Source organism: Xenopus laevis, chromosome 8L (assembly GCF_017654675.1).
Source record: "Xenopus laevis strain J_2021 chromosome 8L, Xenopus_laevis_v10.1, whole genome shotgun sequence".
Lineage (NCBI taxonomy): Eukaryota > Metazoa > Chordata > Amphibia > Anura > Pipidae > Xenopus > Xenopus laevis.
The window spans coordinates 77477167-77499252 of NC_054385.1; the positions used below are offsets into that span (position 1 = coordinate 77477167).

General features: G+C 37.4%; 1 protein-coding gene across 5 annotated transcripts in view; it reads left to right on the forward strand.

Moving 5' to 3' along the window:
- Window positions 1–281: 281 nt before the first annotated feature.
- tdp1.L (tyrosyl-DNA phosphodiesterase 1 L homeolog) overlaps window positions 282–22086 on the forward strand; it is a 52623-nt gene continuing 30818 nt past the window's right edge. For 2 of the 5 annotated variants that reach the window (XM_018229013.2, XM_018229016.2), the window contains exons 1-12: window positions 282–392; window positions 2326–2840; window positions 4653–4696; window positions 6010–6065; window positions 7250–7346; window positions 9385–9419; window positions 14451–14543; window positions 15493–15663; window positions 18352–18430; window positions 19243–19428; window positions 21281–21329; window positions 21887–21953. In XM_018229013.2, coding sequence (XP_018084502.1) covers window positions 385–392; window positions 2326–2840; window positions 4653–4696; window positions 6010–6065; window positions 7250–7346; window positions 9385–9419; window positions 14451–14543; window positions 15493–15663; window positions 18352–18430; window positions 19243–19428; window positions 21281–21329; window positions 21887–21953 — 1400 coding nt within the window. In that variant the 5' untranslated portion in view covers window positions 282–384. 5 annotated transcript variants of the gene reach the window in all.

Genomic DNA, 22086 nt, shown 5'->3' on the forward strand with positions numbered 1-22086 from the left:
GTCTATGGGGAGCTTAATTCTAGCATTCCATGGTAAAGCAATGGAATGTTATTTTTCAACCCAAATTAAAGATTAAACCAGACAACATTTATGTCCAGTCTATCGCTACACCGTATGCTGTGCTCATAATTGTAGTTTGTTATAACAGAAAGGCGAAAGCTCATTGCTGCTTTATGTGCTGCGGCCTGACTCTCACATTTGGAAAAATCCAATTAATCGCGCTCCCCAGCCGGAGACGAGTAAGTGAAAGATGTTTGTTGCTATAACTCTTTAGGCGCTTTTATCACGACGCATATTTTCACTCGTCCAATTAGAAAGACGAACAGAAGCAGCGCGGGTCAATGACGTCACGTTCCCTTTACACATGTGCAAGTGAGCCGCGGAATGGACAGGTGATAAGTTTCTGTAGTGTGTGTATGTTGCATCTGAAGCAATGGTTTCTCAGTGTGTGCCGAGTAGCTGAGATGCCAGTCAGTATTATATGGGCAGCCACAGCCACAGCCACAGGCAGAGGGAAAGGTTTAGTATATGTCTATGTTCGGGTTAAGGTGTCGTGGTTGCTACAAGTAGCTTGAGGTTTAATAAGGTATGCGAGGCAATAAGAGGCTCTGATGTATTGCGTGTTTTTGAGAAGCAGTGTGCAGAAGTGTTCAGCAGACCGACTATACATTACATAATTATGGCATCGCATGACGGGGTTCTGGCTGCTGCACAGTTTGTGTTAAAAAAAGAAAAGGTTTTGGAGCACTGTGTGCATTCAATGACAAATTGGATAGCACCTTATGTATATTTCGGTGTGACTGAGAGCCAGTGTCGTACTGGCCCACCAGGATACCATGTGGGCCCAGGTGTCAGAGGGCACTCTTGCTTCTAAACATTTAGCATATTTTATGGTCTTTTCCTATTTCTTTATGGGAAAAAATACCTAATAATGGAGGTATATAAATATAAAAGTCTAGGATAATAAAGAGGTTGAGTGGGGAGGGGAGGAATAACAGTTTGGAAAGTGGCCCCATGGTCTAAGGTTTTATGTTGGGCTCACAGCCTAAAGTTTTCTGGTGGGCCCCTGGCATCCCAGTCCGACACTGCCGAGAGCATAACAGGTGGGGTGGACGTCTCTGCACTAACCCAGCCAGCTGCAGGTAGAACATTTCAAAGCAAAAATTGGTTGATGTGGGTTGCTACCCAGGTTCAGATTTGCCCAAAGTTGATGAATGAGCCGTGAGTGATTGAGACACAGGGTCAGGGCTGGATTTACATAAGGGGCTCCCTAGGCCAACTGCCATTCATTGCCCCTGTCCCCTCCCCTTTATTTGTGCAAATTTTCATAATCTGGACCAGAGCAATGAGGATTGGCACATGGGAAATTTAAAAATCTATCAAATTTAAAAATCTATCATATCTGCTGCATATCCCAATGTGGGTGTGGTTGGACAGCATGCCACCCCCTAAAATCCTTCCACCCTAGGCCCGGGCTTTGATGGTCTTTCCACAAATCCAGGCATGCACAGGGTGCTGCAACAGTGAATGGTATTGGACAAAGGTAATTTGTTACCAAATACATTGGAATCTCCTACTGACGTTGGACTGCTCTGTCCTTGATTTCAACAAACAATATTTATTTTGTTTGCATTTTCCTGTATGGAATTAAAAAGTACAAAACCCTAAACCTAAAAAACAGTCACCTGCTTGGAGTATTTTCGGTTTTACTAAGGTCTCTTACTGAGCAAAAAGTGTTACTGTTTCTTTAGGTGAATGCATAAACCCTGGAAATTGTGAACACAAATGTAACATGCTTAATTCAATGATTTTACTCTAGTTAGGCTTAAAATTACTCCAGCATTTGTTTACAACACTTATCATTGCCTCGTAGCATTGGCATACATAAGGGCTCATTTGCAAGCACAAGTGCTGTGTGTAAAGTCAATGTTTTTTACCCACAATCCAGTGCTTGGATGTCGTCATTTACATTGCTTGCCACTTTGTTAATTGACATAGGCCACTGTGGGAATATTCCAGCCTTCTCTTTACCTTTCTTTCTGAATATATCACCCTCTGCATCTGTCTTCACCAAAACTGCAGCTGTCACTTTTATGCCCTCTCTATAAATTCTCCCATTATCATCACGTATCATTGGCCTCTCTATAGAGTTCCTGACATCAAATATACCTTTAGAAATAAATTAAATGAAATCGCCCTTAGGTAATTACATCTGGTTAGACTACAGTATTTACATAGGTAGTATAAAAACCAAGGGGCATAACAGGAATATACTTTGCAATTCAATGTCTAACAAACCTTTCCTTTCTCCTTTGTGTCTGGTAGAACCTCAGCTTCCCAACAGAGTAATTATGGCAAATGGACCTTATCTAGCAGTGAGGATGAAGCAGAGGATAGCACAATACCATCTACTCCATCAAGTAGTAGACAGAGTCTTGATTCTGTCCCTCATTACACTTGCTCTGATGCCAGAAAAGCATCTCACAAAAGAAAGGTGAACCCAGTTAAATTTGAAGAGATGTCTAAACAGGAATCAATTCCTGCTAAGAAAATCAAAACTGAAAGTGAAGTTTCAGGATGGTGCTTATCGAGTAGTGATGAGGAGTCAAAACCTACCCAGTCTGAACAAAAGAAGAAAATTAAAACCGACACAATAGATGCACCAGTGAGAGCCCAAAACATACAAGGACACACAGAGGTAACACAAGTAAAATACAAGACACCAAGTGATTCTCAGGACATATGGGATCTGCTCCAGGCTGGTGAGCCTTTCCGATTCTACCTTACTAAAGTCACTGGAATAAAACCTAAATATAACTCAGGGGCACTTCACATAAAAGGTAAGTACTCACAAAAAAAGTACCACCTGTTGCGATCTCAGATCCATAGATTCAATTTGAGCCTTAAAGTGCACAGTAGGAGAAGCAGAGATAGGAAAGCTAGAAAATGAAAAAACATTATTTAAATAAAGGAAGTTATGTCATGGCATTCATTTAAATAAACTTCCTATATACTTGTTTACCACATTTCACTGGCAGTTTCTGACTGGTTGTGTTGATAGTGAGATTTGGTATATAACTGTGTGGTCATCCATAAGCAGTGTCAGACTGGCCCACCGGGATACCAGGAAAACTCCCGGTGGGCCTAGGTGTCAGTGGGCCCTCGTGCTGCTAAACTTTTGGCCTATTTCATGGCCATTCCCTATTTCTATGAGAACAAAGAGGCTAAATAGATGGAATAATTGATTATAGTATAAAGAAAACAGACTAGGAGAATAGAGGTTGAGTGAGGCGATGAAGAATATTAGTACTGAAAGTGGGCCCCTGGTCTGTTTTTTGGGTGGGCCCCTGGTGTCCCAGTCCGACACTGTCCACTGTCCATAAGTTTATTTAAAGGGTTTGTTCACCCTCCAAACACTTTTTTTTAGTTCAATTGTTTTCAGATTGTTCCCCAGAAATAAAGACTTTTTTTCAATTTATTTAAATTTTTTTCAAAATCTAAGTTTAAAGTTTTCTGTTCGTGTCTCTGGTGTTTGATTCTGTCAGCTCATTAATTCATGCGCAGACTCTTAACTGTTACAGTTTTGCAACATTTAGTTAAAACATTTCTTAGCAGCATCTCTGGAGTATTAGTAGCTATTGTATCAATTCTAACAGCTGCCTATAATGAAATTCAGGGATTCTGTTCTGCACAGCTAAATATAAGAAATGTATCAACTAAATGTATCAAGTTAGAAAAATTAAACTTTAAACTTTAGTATTAGAAAAACGGTCATATAAAAAATAGAAAGTAATTGGGAAAAGTCTTTATTTCTGGTGAGCTCTCTGAAAGCAACTGAACTGAGCTGAAAAAAGTGTTGGCAGATGAACAACCCCTTTAATGGTAGACATCAGTGTATTTGATGTAAAGGCCATGCCAGACTGGACCCACCAGGATGCCAGGAAAACTTGTCAGTGGGCCCTCCTATTCCTTTCATGGTCGTTTCCTCTATCTGTATGGGAACAAAGACGAGAAATGGATGGAAGGATATATTATAGTATGTAAAGAAAAGAGACTTTGACAATAAAGGGATTGAGTGAGGTGAGGAGTTAAAGTAAAGTTGTTAGGTGGGTCCATGGCATCTTAGTCCAACACTGTTGTCTAATAATAGTTGTCTAATAGTAAAATTAAAATTGTGTCCATGTTGTTGGCTTTTGAAATCTTTTGTTCATCATTGTAACTAGCATATGCTATTCTTTTTTAAATGTTTACTTTTTCATAACATTTGTGAATGTTATATTACTTAACAGAAGAAGATGTATCAATGGTCAGATGTGAATGCAACAGCATTTTTCTTGATTTTGTTTTTAAAAGTAAAAATCTTTGAGTAAAAAAAAAAATGTTTACTTTTTCACTTTCACATTTTTTCCAGTATTATGAAAAAGTAAAATGGTGTTTGATTGTATTACAATATTAGTGCATTGTTTATTGTATGGTTAAAACAGGTCATTGCGTATTTTAATAAATCGGGTGCTTGACCCTGCTTGAATCAGATTAGAAAAGAGCACTAGCTAAAACTGTGTATCTTTAGAAATTGCATTAATATATTTTGTTAATCCAGTATCTTTAAATTCTGTTATTGCCTTTGTAACAATGATTTTTGGTTCCTACAGATATTTTATCTCCCCTTTTCGGGACACTTGTATCCTCAGCACAGGTGAGTGGCTTTTTTACTATCTGTAAAATGCTTTTTCATCATATGAAAGGTTTATTTTTTCACATGGATAACTCACTAGAAATAACTTTTCTTCTCCCATCGGTTGTCCTAATTTTCCTGTTCTACATAGGGTTGATTTTGGAGAGTTTCCTTCTGCTAACTTCTGTCCTCTTCTTTATTGTTTTTTTTCTGCCAGAACCAGGATTAAATCATAAATAAGACATGCATAATTTAACTTTTATTTGTAACTACACAATTTTGTTTAAACCAATCAAAATTGTTTAAAAATAATTGTAATTAGTCTATTAGAGAATAATCAGGAATGATGCAGACAGTGATTCCCAAATTATACTGATCTTCGTGTAGTTTGGAGATGTGACCAAAGGGTACACTGTAAACATTTTAACAGAAGATCATAGCAGCTACAAACTAAATGCTTTGACTACCCATTTGGTTACTTCTAACATTTTTAAAACAATGTTTTTTTACAAACAAGTGTGCATTTGAATATAGCACAGTTTGGGTTCTCTCACTTCTCTCAGCAGTGTATCATATGAAGTGGTAGACCCTAACAAGATAACTTCACTGACTTCATTTGGCCAAACACTGGGGCAACCCTTTAAACTAGTAATTTTTTAGATTGATATGTTGTGGCACAATAATGTGCATGCAGTTTTTAGATAATCCTTGGCTAATGAATTTGCTCTGTGTCCCCAGGGTTTCTTCTAGGCTAAATGATCTGTGTAAAAATTGCCTCTTGTAATTAGAAAACCACCATTCATTGATATTTTTTGCATGTGGCTTTGGTCAACTCAAAAAGGAAATTTAAACCTTTATTTAAAAACTGCTTATAATAATGTCCTTCACCATATAGCCATATTTCAACCATCTCTGGCATTATCATCTGTGTATCTATCCATTTGGAATGAACAGAAACGTGCAGTAAAACTTGTATGAATGCCCAGTGAGTACCATTCTAACAGCTGGCATCAAAGGGAAACACCGCTTGTCAGGATGAGCCCTTTTCTGAAAAGTACAAGGGGCATGCATTCTCTACTGACAAGGAAGCATTGCATTTCAGGTGCTGATATACAGAGAATTAGATGACAGTGATAACTCAGAGTGTGTGATTGAGTTGCATTTTAGGGAGCTTTGTGGCAATTTTTACATAAAGGTAAAACTTGTTCTTATTAAGCCAGTGTTATAAACCTACAATTTAGCTTTCTTTTGGCTAACTTTAATATTAGTTAAATGTTATCAGAACAGTTAACTAAGGTGCATGACTTTGTCTCTTTGTTCTCTGTTCGAAATAGTTCAACTATTGTTTTGATATTGAGTGGTTGGTGAAACAATATCCTGAAGAATTTAGGTGAGTTTATTTGGTTTCTCTTTCCCTGTTTGTACTGTATCTTCAATAAGCCTAAAATGTTTATATGGCCATATAATCCTCATCTTTGTGGTCTATCCATTATTTTAAATATTTCTAATCTACTGCAGTTTTTTTGATTGTGTGAAAATGTGATTTCTTATAATGTTATAGGCTCTGTGTACAGCATGTTTTTGGTGGATTGTAATCTGTTTCAGGTTGAACGTATGTTCAAATTACACTTATTTTATATGTTACTTGAAAGATCTGATTGTTGCAGCATAACAAAAAACAAATTTGCATGTTTTTTTCAGATTTTTGGTGCAGTATGCTCATTATACAATTTGCCATATTTGTGGTAGTTGCAGACTCTGCTACCCCCTTGGGCAAGGTGGTGGCAAAAAAGTTGCTTGGACAGCCTTATGAGTCACATGCCTCAATTTAAAAGAAATTACTAGTCTAAAAGATTTTATAAGGGAGTTGAAATTGGATCTGATTGGTTGCATGCAGATATGCCCAATGCCTTAAAGGAATTGTTCAGTGTATAAATAAAAACTGGGTAAATAGGCTGTGCAAAATAAAAAATGTTTCTAATATAGTTAGCCAAAAATGTAATGTATAAAGGCTGGAGTGACTGGAAGTGTAACATAATAGCCAGAACATTACTTCCTGCTTTTCAGCTCTCTTGGTTTACACTGACTGGTTACCCTGGTTACCAGGCAGTAACCAATCAGAGACTTGAGGGGGGGCTACATGGGTCATATCTGTTGCTTTTGAATCTGAGCTGAATGCTGAGTATCAATTGCAAACTCACTGAACAGAAATGTACCATGTGGCCCCCCTTCAAGTCGCTGACTAACTCAGAGTTATAGAGCTGAAAAGCAGGAAGTTGGATTCTGGCTGTTTTATTAGACATCTGTTGTAGCTATGCAAAACACCCAATTATTGTGGACAGTCTAATGCATTATCTTTCATTTTGCTTATGTTGTTACAAGACTTGATATTAGTCTGACAGTATATGTCATTATTTTGATGAGTCGTTTTCTTACCAACTCTGGACTTTTATTTTTTTATCATGGCTGCATATTACTCATTAACAATTATTGGCTGATAATACAGATGCCATTTGCTGTGACCTTGTTGATGTAAATTACTAATACAAATCATTGCTCTTTATTTGCGAAAAGAAACAAGCCACTGCTTATTGTTCATGGCGAGAAGAGAGAATCAAAAACCAAACTACATGAAGATGCTCATCCTTACGAACACATCCGACTGTGTCAGGTATTTTTGAAAGAAGTTTTGTATTTTTTTTTATTTTCTTTTACTGAAATCACAACTTTAATAACCAGGATTATGTACAGTCAAACAAAACAGCAAATATTTGTGCAAGGGGTTGTTTTTGATATATGCTCAAGTTTTATAGTTGATTTGGTATGTTCTTGTCCCAAAGCTTCTACACAAGTGGCAGACTTCATCTTGTATTTCATTTTAATTTAATTTTAATTTATATAGACACAATTCCAAGATAGAAGAATGAAATGGCTGAAAAGCAGTATTAACAAACTGCAAGGGGCACATTTACTAAGCTCGAGTGAATGATTAGAATAAAAAAAAGTTAAAATTTCGAAGTTTTTTTTTGGCTACTTCTACCATCGAATTGGCTACTTAAACCTTCGACTACGACTTCGATTCGAACAAAAAATCGATTGAATATTCGACCATTCGATAGTCGAAGTACTGTCTCTTTAAAAAAAATTTCGACCACCTACTTCGCCACCTAAAACATACTGAGCACCAATGTTAGGCTTTCTAGGCAATTTGGGATCGAAGGAAAATCGTTCGATCGATGGATTAAAATCCTTTGAATCATTCGTTTCAAAGTATTTTCCTACGATCGCTCGAACAAACGAATTGCGGTAAATCCTTCGACTTCGATATTCAAAGTCGAAGGATTTTACTTCAACAGCCGAATATTGAGGGTTAATTAACCCTCGATATTCGACCAATAGTAAATGTGCCCCCAAGTGTTATTTTCTAAGCAGTGTGGTTCACTACATGTTTCCGGCCAAGCCCTTTCTCAAGTGTACAAAGTGCAAAGCCTTATGGGATTAAATACCTTCATACAGAACCAAGAACCTCACCCATTCACCCTTTTAAAGTGACCGTCTCAGGTGTGTACAGTGTCAGATATATACAATAACTACGTATCAGAAATATATCAAAGATATCAAAAATATATAAAAAAGAGTCCACAATTTAATTCCATTCATTATGTTTATTATGCAGAGGGAATTGACACAATATAGCTCCAATGATTCAACCCTCTCAAAGCACATGATCAAACTTGGAAAATAGATATATATACTGGCTTTAACCTATGCTAGAATCTTATGTCTACCCACTCTGCTAAACATTAGCATTTTATGACTTACAAGAATTTTTTATATCTAATATATTGTATGCCGTTTGGCTCCAACCAGAAAAGCACAATAGGATATGTATGGAGTCATGATGTGCCCCATGGAAATATGTTGGCCTTATGCTAGTCTGTTAGATCGCTGTCATTTGGCCATTGACATGTATTAAAACTTTGTCACAAACTTTATTTGGGCTTCCTCCTCAAAGTTAACAAAGATGAAAAATGTAAATGACAAAAATGTAAATAGAAAAAAGCCACAAGACAATAAAAACATACATGGTATAATATGTTGTATGAAACTTACAGCTCCTCAGGTAGCTAATAATATTGTACTTTGTTCCTCTTGCGGAATTTCATGTATACTGTCCTTCTGTCCTTAGGAGCAGTTGGGCACGCAGAAATAGGTATATGGAAAGGGAGCAATAGGTACTTCCCATTGTTGCTGCTTTCATTTGCAGTCTTTCTTTTTTACTTTTCTTCATTGAATAAAAAAGGCTATATACCACAGACCTGTTATTAAAGTATGTGTAAAATATAGTTATACAAAAGATCACTTTTTAGAGATTAGAGTTCACCACAGAAAAACTCACCCACGTTTTATTCAATCCTATGGGATGTTTAGAACCATATTAATAAATATACTTTTACAGGAATGAATAGAAAGCAGATGATTTTTTCTGTGCTAAACTCTCACATTTTAAAAAATCTAAAGCAAAAAGCTAAAGTATACACTTCTGCTTCCTTACAGATTAATCAGAGAGAAATGTTAAATGTTGAATTGAATTGGACATGAAGTATCATCTATTGGGTTGCTGTGATTTATTTTATTTCCCCTAGAGGGCAGACTCTGATGCTGCATAGCTTGGTATTCCAGATTAATAATACTTTTGCTTCCTCCAGGCCAAGTTGGATATCGCCTATGGAACCCACCACACGTAAGTTTTTTTTAACTGTGAAAAAATACAAGGGAAAAATTTAAACCACCTTTCTTTGTACTTGAGCTGGATGACACTGTACTTGATGTAGTTGCCACTGTACAATCCAAAATAAATTACCAGAAAGCACAACAGTCCTTTTGCTTTGGAAAGGATAAGCAGACATTTACCTTAAGATAAATATGATGCCATTGTCGTTGCTTTGTGAATTCAGAGCTTGTGATCACATAGTTACAATTAACAGAGAGATTAAAATGCTCTATATTGTGATGGATGGCGTGACATTGCAGAAAATTTACTTGCCCTTTCTCCTGGTCACACTTTAAGTAAAAGCCGTTAATATGCAGTAAAACCTGCCCAGTTCCACATCAGCCTAAATCTGGAAATCATTGAAGAATTTATTATGTGTATCTGTCCAAACAATAGAGCAGGCTAGGCACTACAGAAAATCAATAACAAGAGCCGTGTCATCATCATCATTTATTTATATATAAATAATTTATTTTATTTATATAAAGCATGCAGTGCTTTACTGTGAATTAAGGACTGCACGCTTACATGAAATAAATGTGTCATAAACTGCTTTTATTTTTTTTGTGTTTTTTATTTTAACTTTAACCAAAAAGTTCAGTCATAATTTCGCTGCTGATAGAAGCTCCCATTCATTTCTGTATCCATGGCAAGGTGCTGGAAGTTGGAATAGAACAGCAACACAACCTGTGGCACACTAGCAAGTTAACAACAATTATACTAGCAGTTATACAGGATACACCCCTTGTTTGAGTAGCATTAACGGCTGCCCCCTTTTAAATAATTCTAACCCCATCACTGTGTGTGTTTGTATAAATTAGTGCTAGCAGTCCCATGTGATGCAAGCAGGTCTCTAGTCTGTATGCTTCTGAATGGATCTATGTGTTTTCCCTTTTACCTCGTTTGAGTTTCAAGAGCTTGTTTCCTGGCAACCACACAAAAAAGAGGAACATCTTGTTACAATCTGTGCGTATACTCTGATAAAGTAATTCTGTTTCTGGTTTTTGAATTATCACAGTCATTTCTGGCATTTCTTGTTCCACATAATTCAGTCCTGGGAACATTTATGTTCTGCTAAGTACAGTATTTTGCAAGATGCTACATTTTGATTAACGCTGTACTGTGATGCAGAATGTGCTGAATGAATCATGAAATTCTTGAAATTAGTGAAACGGGCGCAAAATTAGCGAAGCATGAATTTTGACACCGGCGTCAATTTGTGGGCATCAAAATTGACACACTTGACAATTTCCAACTCTGGCTTCAAAAAACCTTTGACATTGGCGAATTTTCACTGGTGAATTGTCGTGTCAATTTTGCTAATTTATTCGCAGACGGGGAAACGTGCCTATTTGCCGCAAATTCTTGCCTGCCGAATAAATTCGCCCATCACTAGTTGTAATCATCATTTTCCAGGGGACACTTTAAAAACTCTGTCTTTACACTTATTTAGGAGTTAATATTACAACTATAACAATTACTGTGCAGCAACATAGAGTTGCAATGTTATTCTTATTACCCAAGGCTGTGATGTTTGAAGCATAGTGAAACTTCTTTTGGCCTTAGCAGTTGTGTGCAGTTGGATCAGCTGAATTGTATTATGACTTGAAAAAAATATTTCATTTATGGATGAAGTCCATTTGTTAGCATGCAGAGTGTATACAGTATGAGTAACTCTCCATCTATATTAGATAATTATATTCCTTTGTTCTGTAGTTCTGTCTTGCCAAGAACAATTCAACTTTTTTTGTCTCCTGCCTTTGTATGTTAAAGTGAACAATACTATTGCCGAGTTCATCAAACTGCCCAGGCATGTTTCGGGGGGGGGGGGGGTGTTTAAGGAAGAACTAAGACCTCACTTAACCATTGCTTGTTTAGTACTGCACCCCTATACTGCATTGTTTTGGCATCCCAGCTGGTCTATTACTGAAATTTCATATTTAATCCTATACCAGTTTAAAATTAATTTGTTATATATATTATAGATACAGTATATGTAATATATATCTATACTTTTCTTAAGATTCTGCTTATGTTTGCAATTCCCTTCTCTTTCTTGTCAGCCGTTCAGGAATAGCAGAGGCTTAGCGCAGTCTTCCTATCCTATTACTAGATGTCACTTTGCACAATAAGAAGTTTTTTTGTTCTCTAGACCTCAAATTCTGTTTAGTGGAACACTCTCTCTCTGGTTTTTATTTACTTTGATCACAGATATTATCACATTCCAGCCTGGTGTATCCATGCTTAGAGATGTCTTGCTAAGTGACTCACCTGCTACAGAGAGTGCATGAGTTCACTGACAGGGCCACATATATATATATATATACATATTACTGTTCTGTTTACAAGCTGGCTAACTTGTTTAGTTCTTTCACAGACTCATGTGCACTTCTTTAGATAAGGCTAATGGCACACCAGAAGATTAATCGCTAACGATAAATCTCTGCTTCTGCAGGCGACTAATCTCCTGTAAAAGCTTGCCCATAGGCAATAAATGTGAATCACTTGTGTTAAAACCCATCTGTCGCTTCTGTCTCCCAAAAGTTTCCTCTTGTAGCAACTTCATGTGTTTTTGGGAGACTGAAGCGACACATGGGTTTTACCACCAGCTTTTCACGTTATTGTCTATAGGAAAGCTTTTACTGGAGACTTCAGGAGATTAGTCACCCGTAGAAGCAAAGTTTATTAATCTCCTTGTGTGCCATTGCCCTAAGGGCATAGAGACATGGGCAGATTCTGGGAGATTAGTCGCCCGGTGACAAATCTCCTCTTCTTCGGACGACTAATCTCCGCGAACTGCCTTCCCGCCAGCTAGAATATAAATCGTCGACAGGATGGAACTCGGAGCGCTTTGTTTTCCGAAGTCGCCCGAAGTTTCCTTGTGAGACAACTTCGGGCGACTTCGGAAAACGAACTGCTGCGAGTGCCATCCCGCTGCCGATTTTTCATTCTAGCCAAGGGAAAGGCAGTTCGGGGAGATTAGTCGCCCTGAAGAAGAGCAGATTTGTAGCTGGGCGACTAATCTCCCCGAATCTGCTCTTGTGTCTCTGCCCTAAGAGTGGTGGCAGACGGGGAGATTAGTGGCCCGGCGACAAATCTTCTCTACTGCGGGCGACTAATCTCCCCAAATGGCTTCCACCCGGCAAGAATATGAATCGCCGTCAGAATGGCATATGAATCCATTCGGTTTTCTGAATTCACTTGAAGTTTCCTCCGAAGCTATTCCTATGCCATGCCGCCGGTGATTCATATTCTTGCTGGCGCGAAGGCATTTGGGGAGAGTTGTCGTCTGAAGTAAAGAAGAGTTGTTGCTGGGCGACTAATCTCCCCATCTGCCACCACCCTAACTGGTGAAAAGAAGGGGACACATCAGGCTAGAATTTAATAGTAAGTCTATGCTGAAGGTGTCATAAGACATGGAGGGAACAATTTAGGCAAGGAGCTAGTGATGTCTGGGCTGGCCCAGGACCCGCGGGTTTAGCACTGCCGGCTTCTCGCGCCTGCCCATTTTGTGACATCGTTGCAGGGGGGCGCAGGTCTATAAAATAGAGGGGGAACAGCGGGCCGGATGTGGTTGGGAGGTTGCGGGTTAGGGTCGGTGCGGGTTGAGAATTTCTCGACCTGAACACCACTAAAAGGAGCTACAAACAACGACAGTGAGATTATAGGTTCAATAATAACTAGAAAGAAAGCTGGCAGTGTTGGTTCTCTAATGGGAGCAGGCTTCCATGAATAAACCTCCTAACAATTTTCAAAACAAACTAAGCTGTGCAGACATCCAAATTGATCATCCTGCTTGCTCTTTGATACTGCAATGGATATTTCTCTGGATCATTTATGACCACTTTAATAGGTTTTAACTGAATAATCGTAACTTCTGTTATCACAGTAATTAACTGTCATTTAAATTTCTTAAAAGTCCCTTACCTGAAACCATACCCTATCTGGAAGGGAGTAGGCTGCAACCAGGACAAAATAGCATAATTTGAGAAATTGGGTAGAACCAAAATTATACATAGAACAAAATATTAACAGCATAACATTTAACATGAAGATCTACATTAATTATTGTCTGTGTTTTTGTTCAGCTGTGTCATTTTTATAGTCCATTAATTTGAATGAATTTTATTGGAGGCAGACAGAAATCTTTTAACCTGTCCGATCAACCAAATGACCGATCTCCACTGGACGAAAACATTTTTAATTAAATTTTTTAAATTTTTTAATTTGTATGTTATTTTCGTATATAATAGTTTTTGCTACATCTGAGATGGTGAAATTTAAACAAAGTGCAAACAGGAAATAAATCAGTGGATGTAGTCAGTTATAGTGAATGTTGTAATATGTTTTTATTTTTTTTAATAAGGTTGAAATAGGCAAATCTGCAAAATACAACCAAATATTTTTACTTTAATTAAATCTGCTTTTGAGTTTACCTACAAGTGGCAAGATAAATGCGTAACTGCAGGTACAATTCACACTTTAATGTAAATAGCTGAAAATTTATTGAGTTTATATTGGGTTTGTATGGACATATCACAAAAAGATGAGCCGGTTACTCAGAGTGGCCCCCTGAGCACCAATTTATTTTCTATTCTTAGTGTTTTTAGAGATCATTGCAGTTTTAGTCAGATTTAGGCTGCTAATACCAGGTTTGGTTCAACACCTATTTTTGAAGGCCCAGAGTGTCAGCAACTCTGTCTGTACACTTTCTAGGTATTGTCTATATACTTGGAGACCTGACAATCAGACAAGCTAAAATCCTGTTATTAGCAGTCTACAAATCAAATATCTCAAAAAAAACACTAAAATAGAAAAGTAACTTAAATTTTAAAAGTGCTCTTAAGTAAGTTTACAATCAATACATCTTTTGGCTTAGATCCCCTTTAAGGAAAAGATGCGGCTTCCTGTAAACCAAAGCCAACTACATATAGGGGACTCATAACTTTGCTATTTAAAACATTATTTTTAATTGCATTGTAATGCTGTTTTTTTGTAAAGGAAAATGATGTTGCTGTTGTACACAGAGGGTCTACGAGTTGTGATTCACACCAGTAATCTTATTCGTGAAGACTGGTACCAGAAAACACAAGGGTATGTACTATTTTTTTTTTAAACTGTGTCCAACTGCTAAAGTTGGCAAGTGGGGATACTCGTGTATATGTAGCAAATAGTTGAATGATACAGCAGTTTTGCGTGATACATGATCTTTTACTGCCTAATATACAGTGATGATTTTCCCTATTATTGCATATTTGTCACACTGAATGGTTTCTGATATTTAAAGGAAACCCTCAAAACAAATTAATGTAAAATTGCTCAGAGTGCTCTTCTAGGCACTTTTGCAATTTACATAATTTGTTTCTTCTAGATTTCAAGATATTAGCAATTTTTACATTGCTAATATAAAACAACTGCACCACCTTCTGGTCCGTTTTGCTGACTGGTCAGACAGCTGGGACAAAACTCAAATAAAAAGCAATGATTATTAAAGTCCAGGAAAAAGTAATATAAGTAAAGTGACATAAGAAGAGTTTCCACTTTATTTAGTATGCCTTAGAATGATGGTTATTGCAGTTAGTTAGGACTGCCCAATAATTAAATTTTACTAAATAAGTTATTTATGGTTAAAAACTATACACTTTAAATTAAAGTGATAATGACACAAAATTTTATTTTCAAAATATTAATATACATTAAAAGTTACCTATAGGTCATTTTGATAATTTTTTGCTGGTTGTCCTGCTTTTGTAAGTGTTACTTGAAGTTCCTAAACCTGACTGTTTCTCAACCTGTCAGAGTTTCTAATGCTAACGGACTACTGCTGCACAAATATGGCAGCCCACCTCATAGAGGAACATGGGGGTAAGAAAGGTAGTGTAAATGCATTAGGCAAATACTTTTTTGGCAACATTATACATAGCATTCAAGGATAATGTTATGATAGACATAAAAAAAGTTTATTTTCTGATATCAGTATCTCATTTAAAAACACTAAAACGTGGCACAGTTATTTTAAAAATGCTGTTTTGTTTTGTTTAAGAATTTGGCTAAGTCCTCTGTATCCTCGACTTCCTGAGGGAGCTTCGGTTTCTGCAGGTGAATCTTCTACAAATTTTCGCTCTGACCTTATAGCATATTTAGCCTCTTACAACTCTCCGAGCTTGAGAGAGTGGATGGATATCATTAAGCAGCACGATCTCTCAGAAACAAGGTTTGTACATTGAAACCAGTCACTAATTGGTGTAGACTTGATTTTGTGGAATGCCAGAGGAAAAATTGGTCTAAGACAGGGATCCCCAACCTTTTGTACCCGTGAGCAACATTGAGAAGTTAAAGGAGTTGAGGAGCAACACTATCATGAAAACTATTCCTGGGGTGCCAAATAAGTGCTGTGATCGGCCATTTGTAGCCCCATGTGGATTGTAAACCTACATTTAGGCTTTGTTTGGCAGTGCACCTGGTTTTTATACAACCAAAACTTGCCTCCAAGCCTCAAATTCAAAAATAATCTCCTGCTTTGAGGCCACTGGGAGCAACATCCAAGGGGTTGGAGAGCAACATGTTGCTCACGAGCTACTGGTTGGGGATCACTGGTCTAAGACAATGGAAACAGAGTTTATTTTACAAACATATAATTGCTTTCAAAGCATGCAAGATCTTAGCAGACTTGATACACTGTGCAATATATTGCATATTTGCATGCCTTACTTCAAGTCCATTGGCTTTAATCTGATAAGGCAAGAAAGTGCTCTAAGTAGAAAAGCCAAGTGCAACACCTTCCCTATCTGTATTTAAAATATATAGTTTTTTTTCTAAAACATATGGGACTTTCCCTAATAGTTTATTTCAAGATACACTTTCATCTACTGTATATAACCAGCTTGTAAACATGATTTCCCATATTTGCTTTCTTCAGACTGTTTACTATCATCCTTCTCTTTAGGGTATGTAAATTACAGTACATCAGCACTTCTGTGCCTGGCATACTCACCTGGTAAACCTGTGCCTATTGACTGTTTGGTATTACAGCCCCCAAATTATTCAGATATCCTCTTTGCCCGACTTACCAGTGTACTAGCTGAATAGAAGTGATCTCTAAATAATGGAGGGCAGGTTGACCTCATGTATCTGTAAATGGAACACTTTTAGAGGAACATGTATTAACAAACACTATACGTATTTGTGTCTTTTCATGTTTACCTGAGTTGCTGTGGCCCTCCAGGTCATATTTTTATGGCAATTATCGGTATCCTAACAAATACATTTGTACAGCATGTTGCCTGTCCCTTCTACATATTGTAACTATTTGTGTATTAGCGAGCACTTTACAATATCCATAAAATGATGGTGGGTTATATGCTATGACCTTCTCCATTTTACTTCCAGCCTAGAATTTGGATAGTCGGACTTAAGCTGGCCATAGACACAAAGATCTGATCGTACAAATCCAGGATTCGTACGATTTTCAGGCCGTTTGTGGAGAGTCCCGATATTTTTCGTCCGGCGGAGATCGGTCGTTTGGTTGATCGGACAGGTTAAAAGATTTCTCTCTGCCTCCAATAATATCTCTGCATGTATTGCCGATCGTACGATATCCAGTGATAGACTGTCACTAGCTTTTGTCGGACGTAACTTTCGTACGATTGCTGTCAGGGGCAGAACATCGGCTGATCTGTTCTTTTGTACTTTATTTGATTGGAATGTTTAGTGGCAGGTCGGGAGATGGGGAAGTCCGATCGTACGGTCATCCGTACGTTCGGAACTTTGCGTCTTTGGCCAGCTGTATTAGTTGCAACTATTAGCTGCTAGGAGTTGTTTTTAAATGGCTTTAATTTGTGATAAAGCAGGTAGTAATCACTGTTTAAATTCTATGTAAGATAGTGATGTAGTGGGCAGAAACTAACCAATATCAATTTTCTCACTTTGTTCAACTGGCTGCTGACATTGATTATGCATGCCATACACTACCATGCATAGATCAACAATATCATCATACATCAACTTGTTGACTAATATATTATTTGATAACAGTTCAGGTTTGTGCAAGTCTTAGATGTGGGTTGCATGCTATATAATAAATCATTATAAACACTGCTGCACAAGTCCTTGAGTGCACACATTTTCAAGTATTAGTCATAACTTGCCTGTATTTTATATGTGTGTCTTGTAAGAGGCCAAAGGACAAAATGTGGCAGAAAAGCTGTAGAAAAAAAAAATAGTAAGTTGGGTGATGGCTTTATCCTGTTCTTTCTATAGGCAGATATGAAAGATGTATCTGTACAATAAAATGATTTTCAAGTTATCAAAGCACTATTTCTGCGTCATTCTTTGCATTTGAACATTTATTATGAATAGGTAGAGCATTTTTTTGTTGCCAGCACAAAAGGATAATTTCAGACATATCTATGCCTATAGAGAAGGTAGTGCTACTCTGACTGTAAAAAAACCCAAAAAGATTAAGTGCAGGGAACGTGTATTTATGAGTGAATGCAATATAGGTATATAAGTACTTAAAGTAATAGAGGTAGAACAGGTATGGGATTTGTTATCCGGAAACCCGATATATTGAAAGCTCCGAATTACCGAAAGGTTGTCTCCCATAACCTCCATTTGATTTTTTAAAAATTATTTCCTTTTTCTCTCTATTAATAAAACAGTACTTTGTCCCTGATCCCAACTAAAATATAATTAATCCTTATTGGAAGCAAAACCAGCCTGTTGGATTTATTTTCTAGTAGACTTAAGGTATGAAGATCCAAATTACAGAACAATCCGTTATACAGAAAACCCCAAATCCCAAGCATTCTGGATAACATGTTCCATACCTGTATATCTTATTTGTGCATCTTTTTAACACTTTTAGTTGATTACTAAAAACTAACATACCTTACAATTGCAGGGTGTACCTTATTGGATCAACACCAGGAAGATTCCAAGGAAAGGACAAAGATAAATGGGGTCATTTCCGTTTAAGAAAGGTACTGGTGCAATGGTGTTAATTTTGTTTTTTTGGGTTTTAACTCTGCACTGTTTTGCATCCATAATTAAATTGGCAATGCACTTAAATATACAGAAACAGCTTGCATTATAAACAAATATGTAGTGATCTTTTAATTCTGACCTTTGCTTTTGCTTTACTGTGGGTTCTGACTATGATTACAATTGAAACAATGTATCAGTAGTCTGCTCCCCTTCAAGCAAGACTCCCGCAATGCTTTGCATCTTTGATTAATAGAAGTGTGCAATGCTTTTTGCACTGTAATTTTTTAATGTGTAGTGGAATCTTTCTTGCAATTCAAATTGCTTTGATTATGCAAAATATATATATATTTTTTTTTTTTTGGGGAGGTTGGTACCCTTTTGAGTACTGGCCATAAATGATGTGCTCTTGCTGGTGGCAATTGTATATTTCCTATTTGTGGATCACTGAACCAGAGGCCACCTCTTCAAACTAGAGGAAAAGAACTATCATTTAAAGCAGTGTTTCTTCTCAGCAAGGGCAGTGAGGTTGTGGAATGCCCTTCAGGTTGCTGTTGTGATGGCTGATTCGATTAATGCTTTTAAGGATGGTTTGGATAATTTTTTGGACAAGCATAATATCATAGGCTACTGTGGAACTAAAATCTATTGTAAGTATAGATATGGGTATATATAATTTATGTGAGGGTATGGAGTGGTCAGTGTTGGTGTGTGTATTTATGGATGTTGGGTTTCATTTGATGGGGTTAAACTTGATAGACTTTGGTATTTTTTTCAACCTGATTTAACTATGTAACTATTTCTGTCATAGCTATTAAGAGAAAACACATCTGCAGGGCCAGACCAAGAAATGTGGCCAGTGATTGGGCAGTTTTCAAGCATAGGATCCATGGGTGTGGACAAAACCAAGTGGCTATGCTCGGAATTTACTGAAAGTCTGAAGACCCTGGGAAAAAGCATCAAAAGTCTACAGAAATCTGAGATACCTCTTCGTCTGGTAAAACCTTCCTCCTAATACCTTCACATTCTTTTTACATTGTGCGACAAGTACCCAGTAATAATACTAATTTATAAAAACATGAAGCGGTTATGGATCTGTTTAAGAACTGTTCTTCTTCAGAGTTTCTAGTGGGGTAAACACATCACAGCTTTATTTCCAATCTCCTGTCAGTATTATAACTACAACTAGAGAGGTACATTTCCTGAAGAAAATGTGAGTGGTGCTTGCCGTGGCAAAACTCAGGCCCAAATCTGATTGGCTGTTGTTGCCCCGCCCCTTTTTTTCCTAATTGTGAACCACAGTCACTCAGTGACTAACATACCAAAGTTTGGGAATGCTGTCATTTAATGTGTAAAAATGGCAGCATTTCTATTTTTTTCTATTGAAAATCAATGAATGAAATATGATTGGTTGTTGGTGGCTCCGCCCACTTTTTCTAAACTTGAAGTGGAAACCCCCAGCGACCACATTTGTGATATTCAAGGTCCCTGACATCAATACTGAGAGAATGGCAGCCTTCTTAATTTTTCCCATTAAAACCAATCAAAGAAATCTGATTGGTTGGTTTTGGCTCCACCCACTTTTCTTAATTTTAATCCCAGTCCCCCAGTGACCAACTGTGCCAAGTTTGAGGACCCTGCCATTAACCGTCTAAGAGCGGCAGCAGTTTAAAATTTTCCTATTTAATTGAATGGCTGAAATTTGATTGGCTGTTGTAGACTCCGCCCACTTTTTGTAAATTTTGGCTGCAGTCACCCAGTGACCCACGGTGCCAAGTTTGGGAGCTCTGGCTTTATTACTGTGAGAATTACAGCTGTTTACATTTTCTCATTGAAGTCAATAGGGAAAATCTGGTTGTTTGCGGCTCCCCAAAATAGGACAGAAAAGTCACAACACCCCATTCCCGAATAAGCTGAACGGTTTGACACCTCATTCATGGGTCTGCGACAAACTAATTATTCGATAAATTCCCCATTATAAGTCAATGGGGCAAATTTGGGGACCTCTCCTGCCCCGGGGGTAAAACTTATACCCTCGTGTGGGGTATCATCTGACACAGGTCGCAAACCTCTTCAAATGTGGTAAATTTAACGTTTCTACAAGATTCCCTCTCTGCGCTAGAATCCGTCAAAAGTTGGCCTCAATGTTAATCTATGGGACTTTTCGGGGTGGTTAATTGCCCCCGCAAGGGGCAATTAACCACCCACCCCTTAGAAAAGTCATACCACCCCATTCCCGATTAAGCCGCACATTTTGACACCTCATTCATGGGTCTAGGACAAACGGTGCGGGACTAGTTACGCGCCAAACTTTCATACGGAAGAAGAATAAAAATAAGTTTGCAAGATAACAGTAGTGATGCTTTGCTTCGCAAGCACCACTAATTATAACTACACTAGTTTCAATTACACCTCCTAACAGTATTAAGATGACATATATGCCAAGATGATAATGGAAAGTGTATTGGCTGCATTTTTATTATCTGCAATTTTTCACGGTTTGCGATTACTCTATAATGTATAGTAAAATGTGATTTGTGACTTTTACAATGAAATTTGGTTTGTTTCTGCATTGACATGCAGTGCATGCATGTTACTCTGCTCTGACATGCTGCAGTATAATGTAGTATAATGTCTGTACTACAACATTGTGGGATTGCATTTGTGTCTGATCTCTCTGCCATGCTTTTGTGTCTCAGCTTTCTGAAAGGCAGTGAGTGTGTTTACACAGTTTAATGATTTTAGCATAAATTGGGAAAGACGGAACACAATATACTGTATGTTAATCTAGAGCATAAATTAATTACTCTGAACATGAAATTGCAAATTTGCCTCTTGCTTTTTTCCAGATTTATCCCTCTGTTGATAATGTAAGAACTAGCTTAGAAGGATACCCTGGTAGGTACAGTATACATTTTAAACAGTGCTTTTTTGCTGCTGTAAACTATATGATAGAAGCCACTACATTATGTATTGCTACAGGATTGTGTTTTGCTTGACGTGTTTTTCATTTAGACACTGAAAGGAAACCTTTGTTAAACAGAGCTTAAAAATTGATACTATTCGTTAGAAACACGAAATTTTAAAATTTTGCAATTGATGTTGATACTCATTTAAGATTCACACACTTATCTGTTAACTTGAAAAAGTCAGCAGGCCCAGGTTTGAAAGTCTATATAGGCCTATGTTTAATCAATGACACAGGGGCCCAATAGGTACAGTCCAATTTGGTACACCAGCTAGATGTTCAAACTGGGTAATGATACGTAGATTTCTGACTGCTGTATTCAAAATGCATACCTAATATATACATATTACTGTATATACATGCAGAACTATAAATTATATGGATGCCAAATTTATTCTTAGCTTCTCATTAACAATGTAGATGTTAGCATCTCTATCATGTTATTGTGTAACCTTTACAGCTGTTTCCTTGTTCCAAATTCTTGCAGCTGGTGGCTCATTGCCTTATAGCATTCAGACTGCTCAAAAACAGCCGTGGCTGCATTCCTATTTCCAGTGAGTACTCACCACACATTCCCTGATATAAATCCGTTTCTCTGTAATTCTTCAATGCTATATCTGGTCATCCAGAGATGTTTAGTATAGGACAACATTTTTATTGCATTATGTGTGTTGATTATATTCTTTA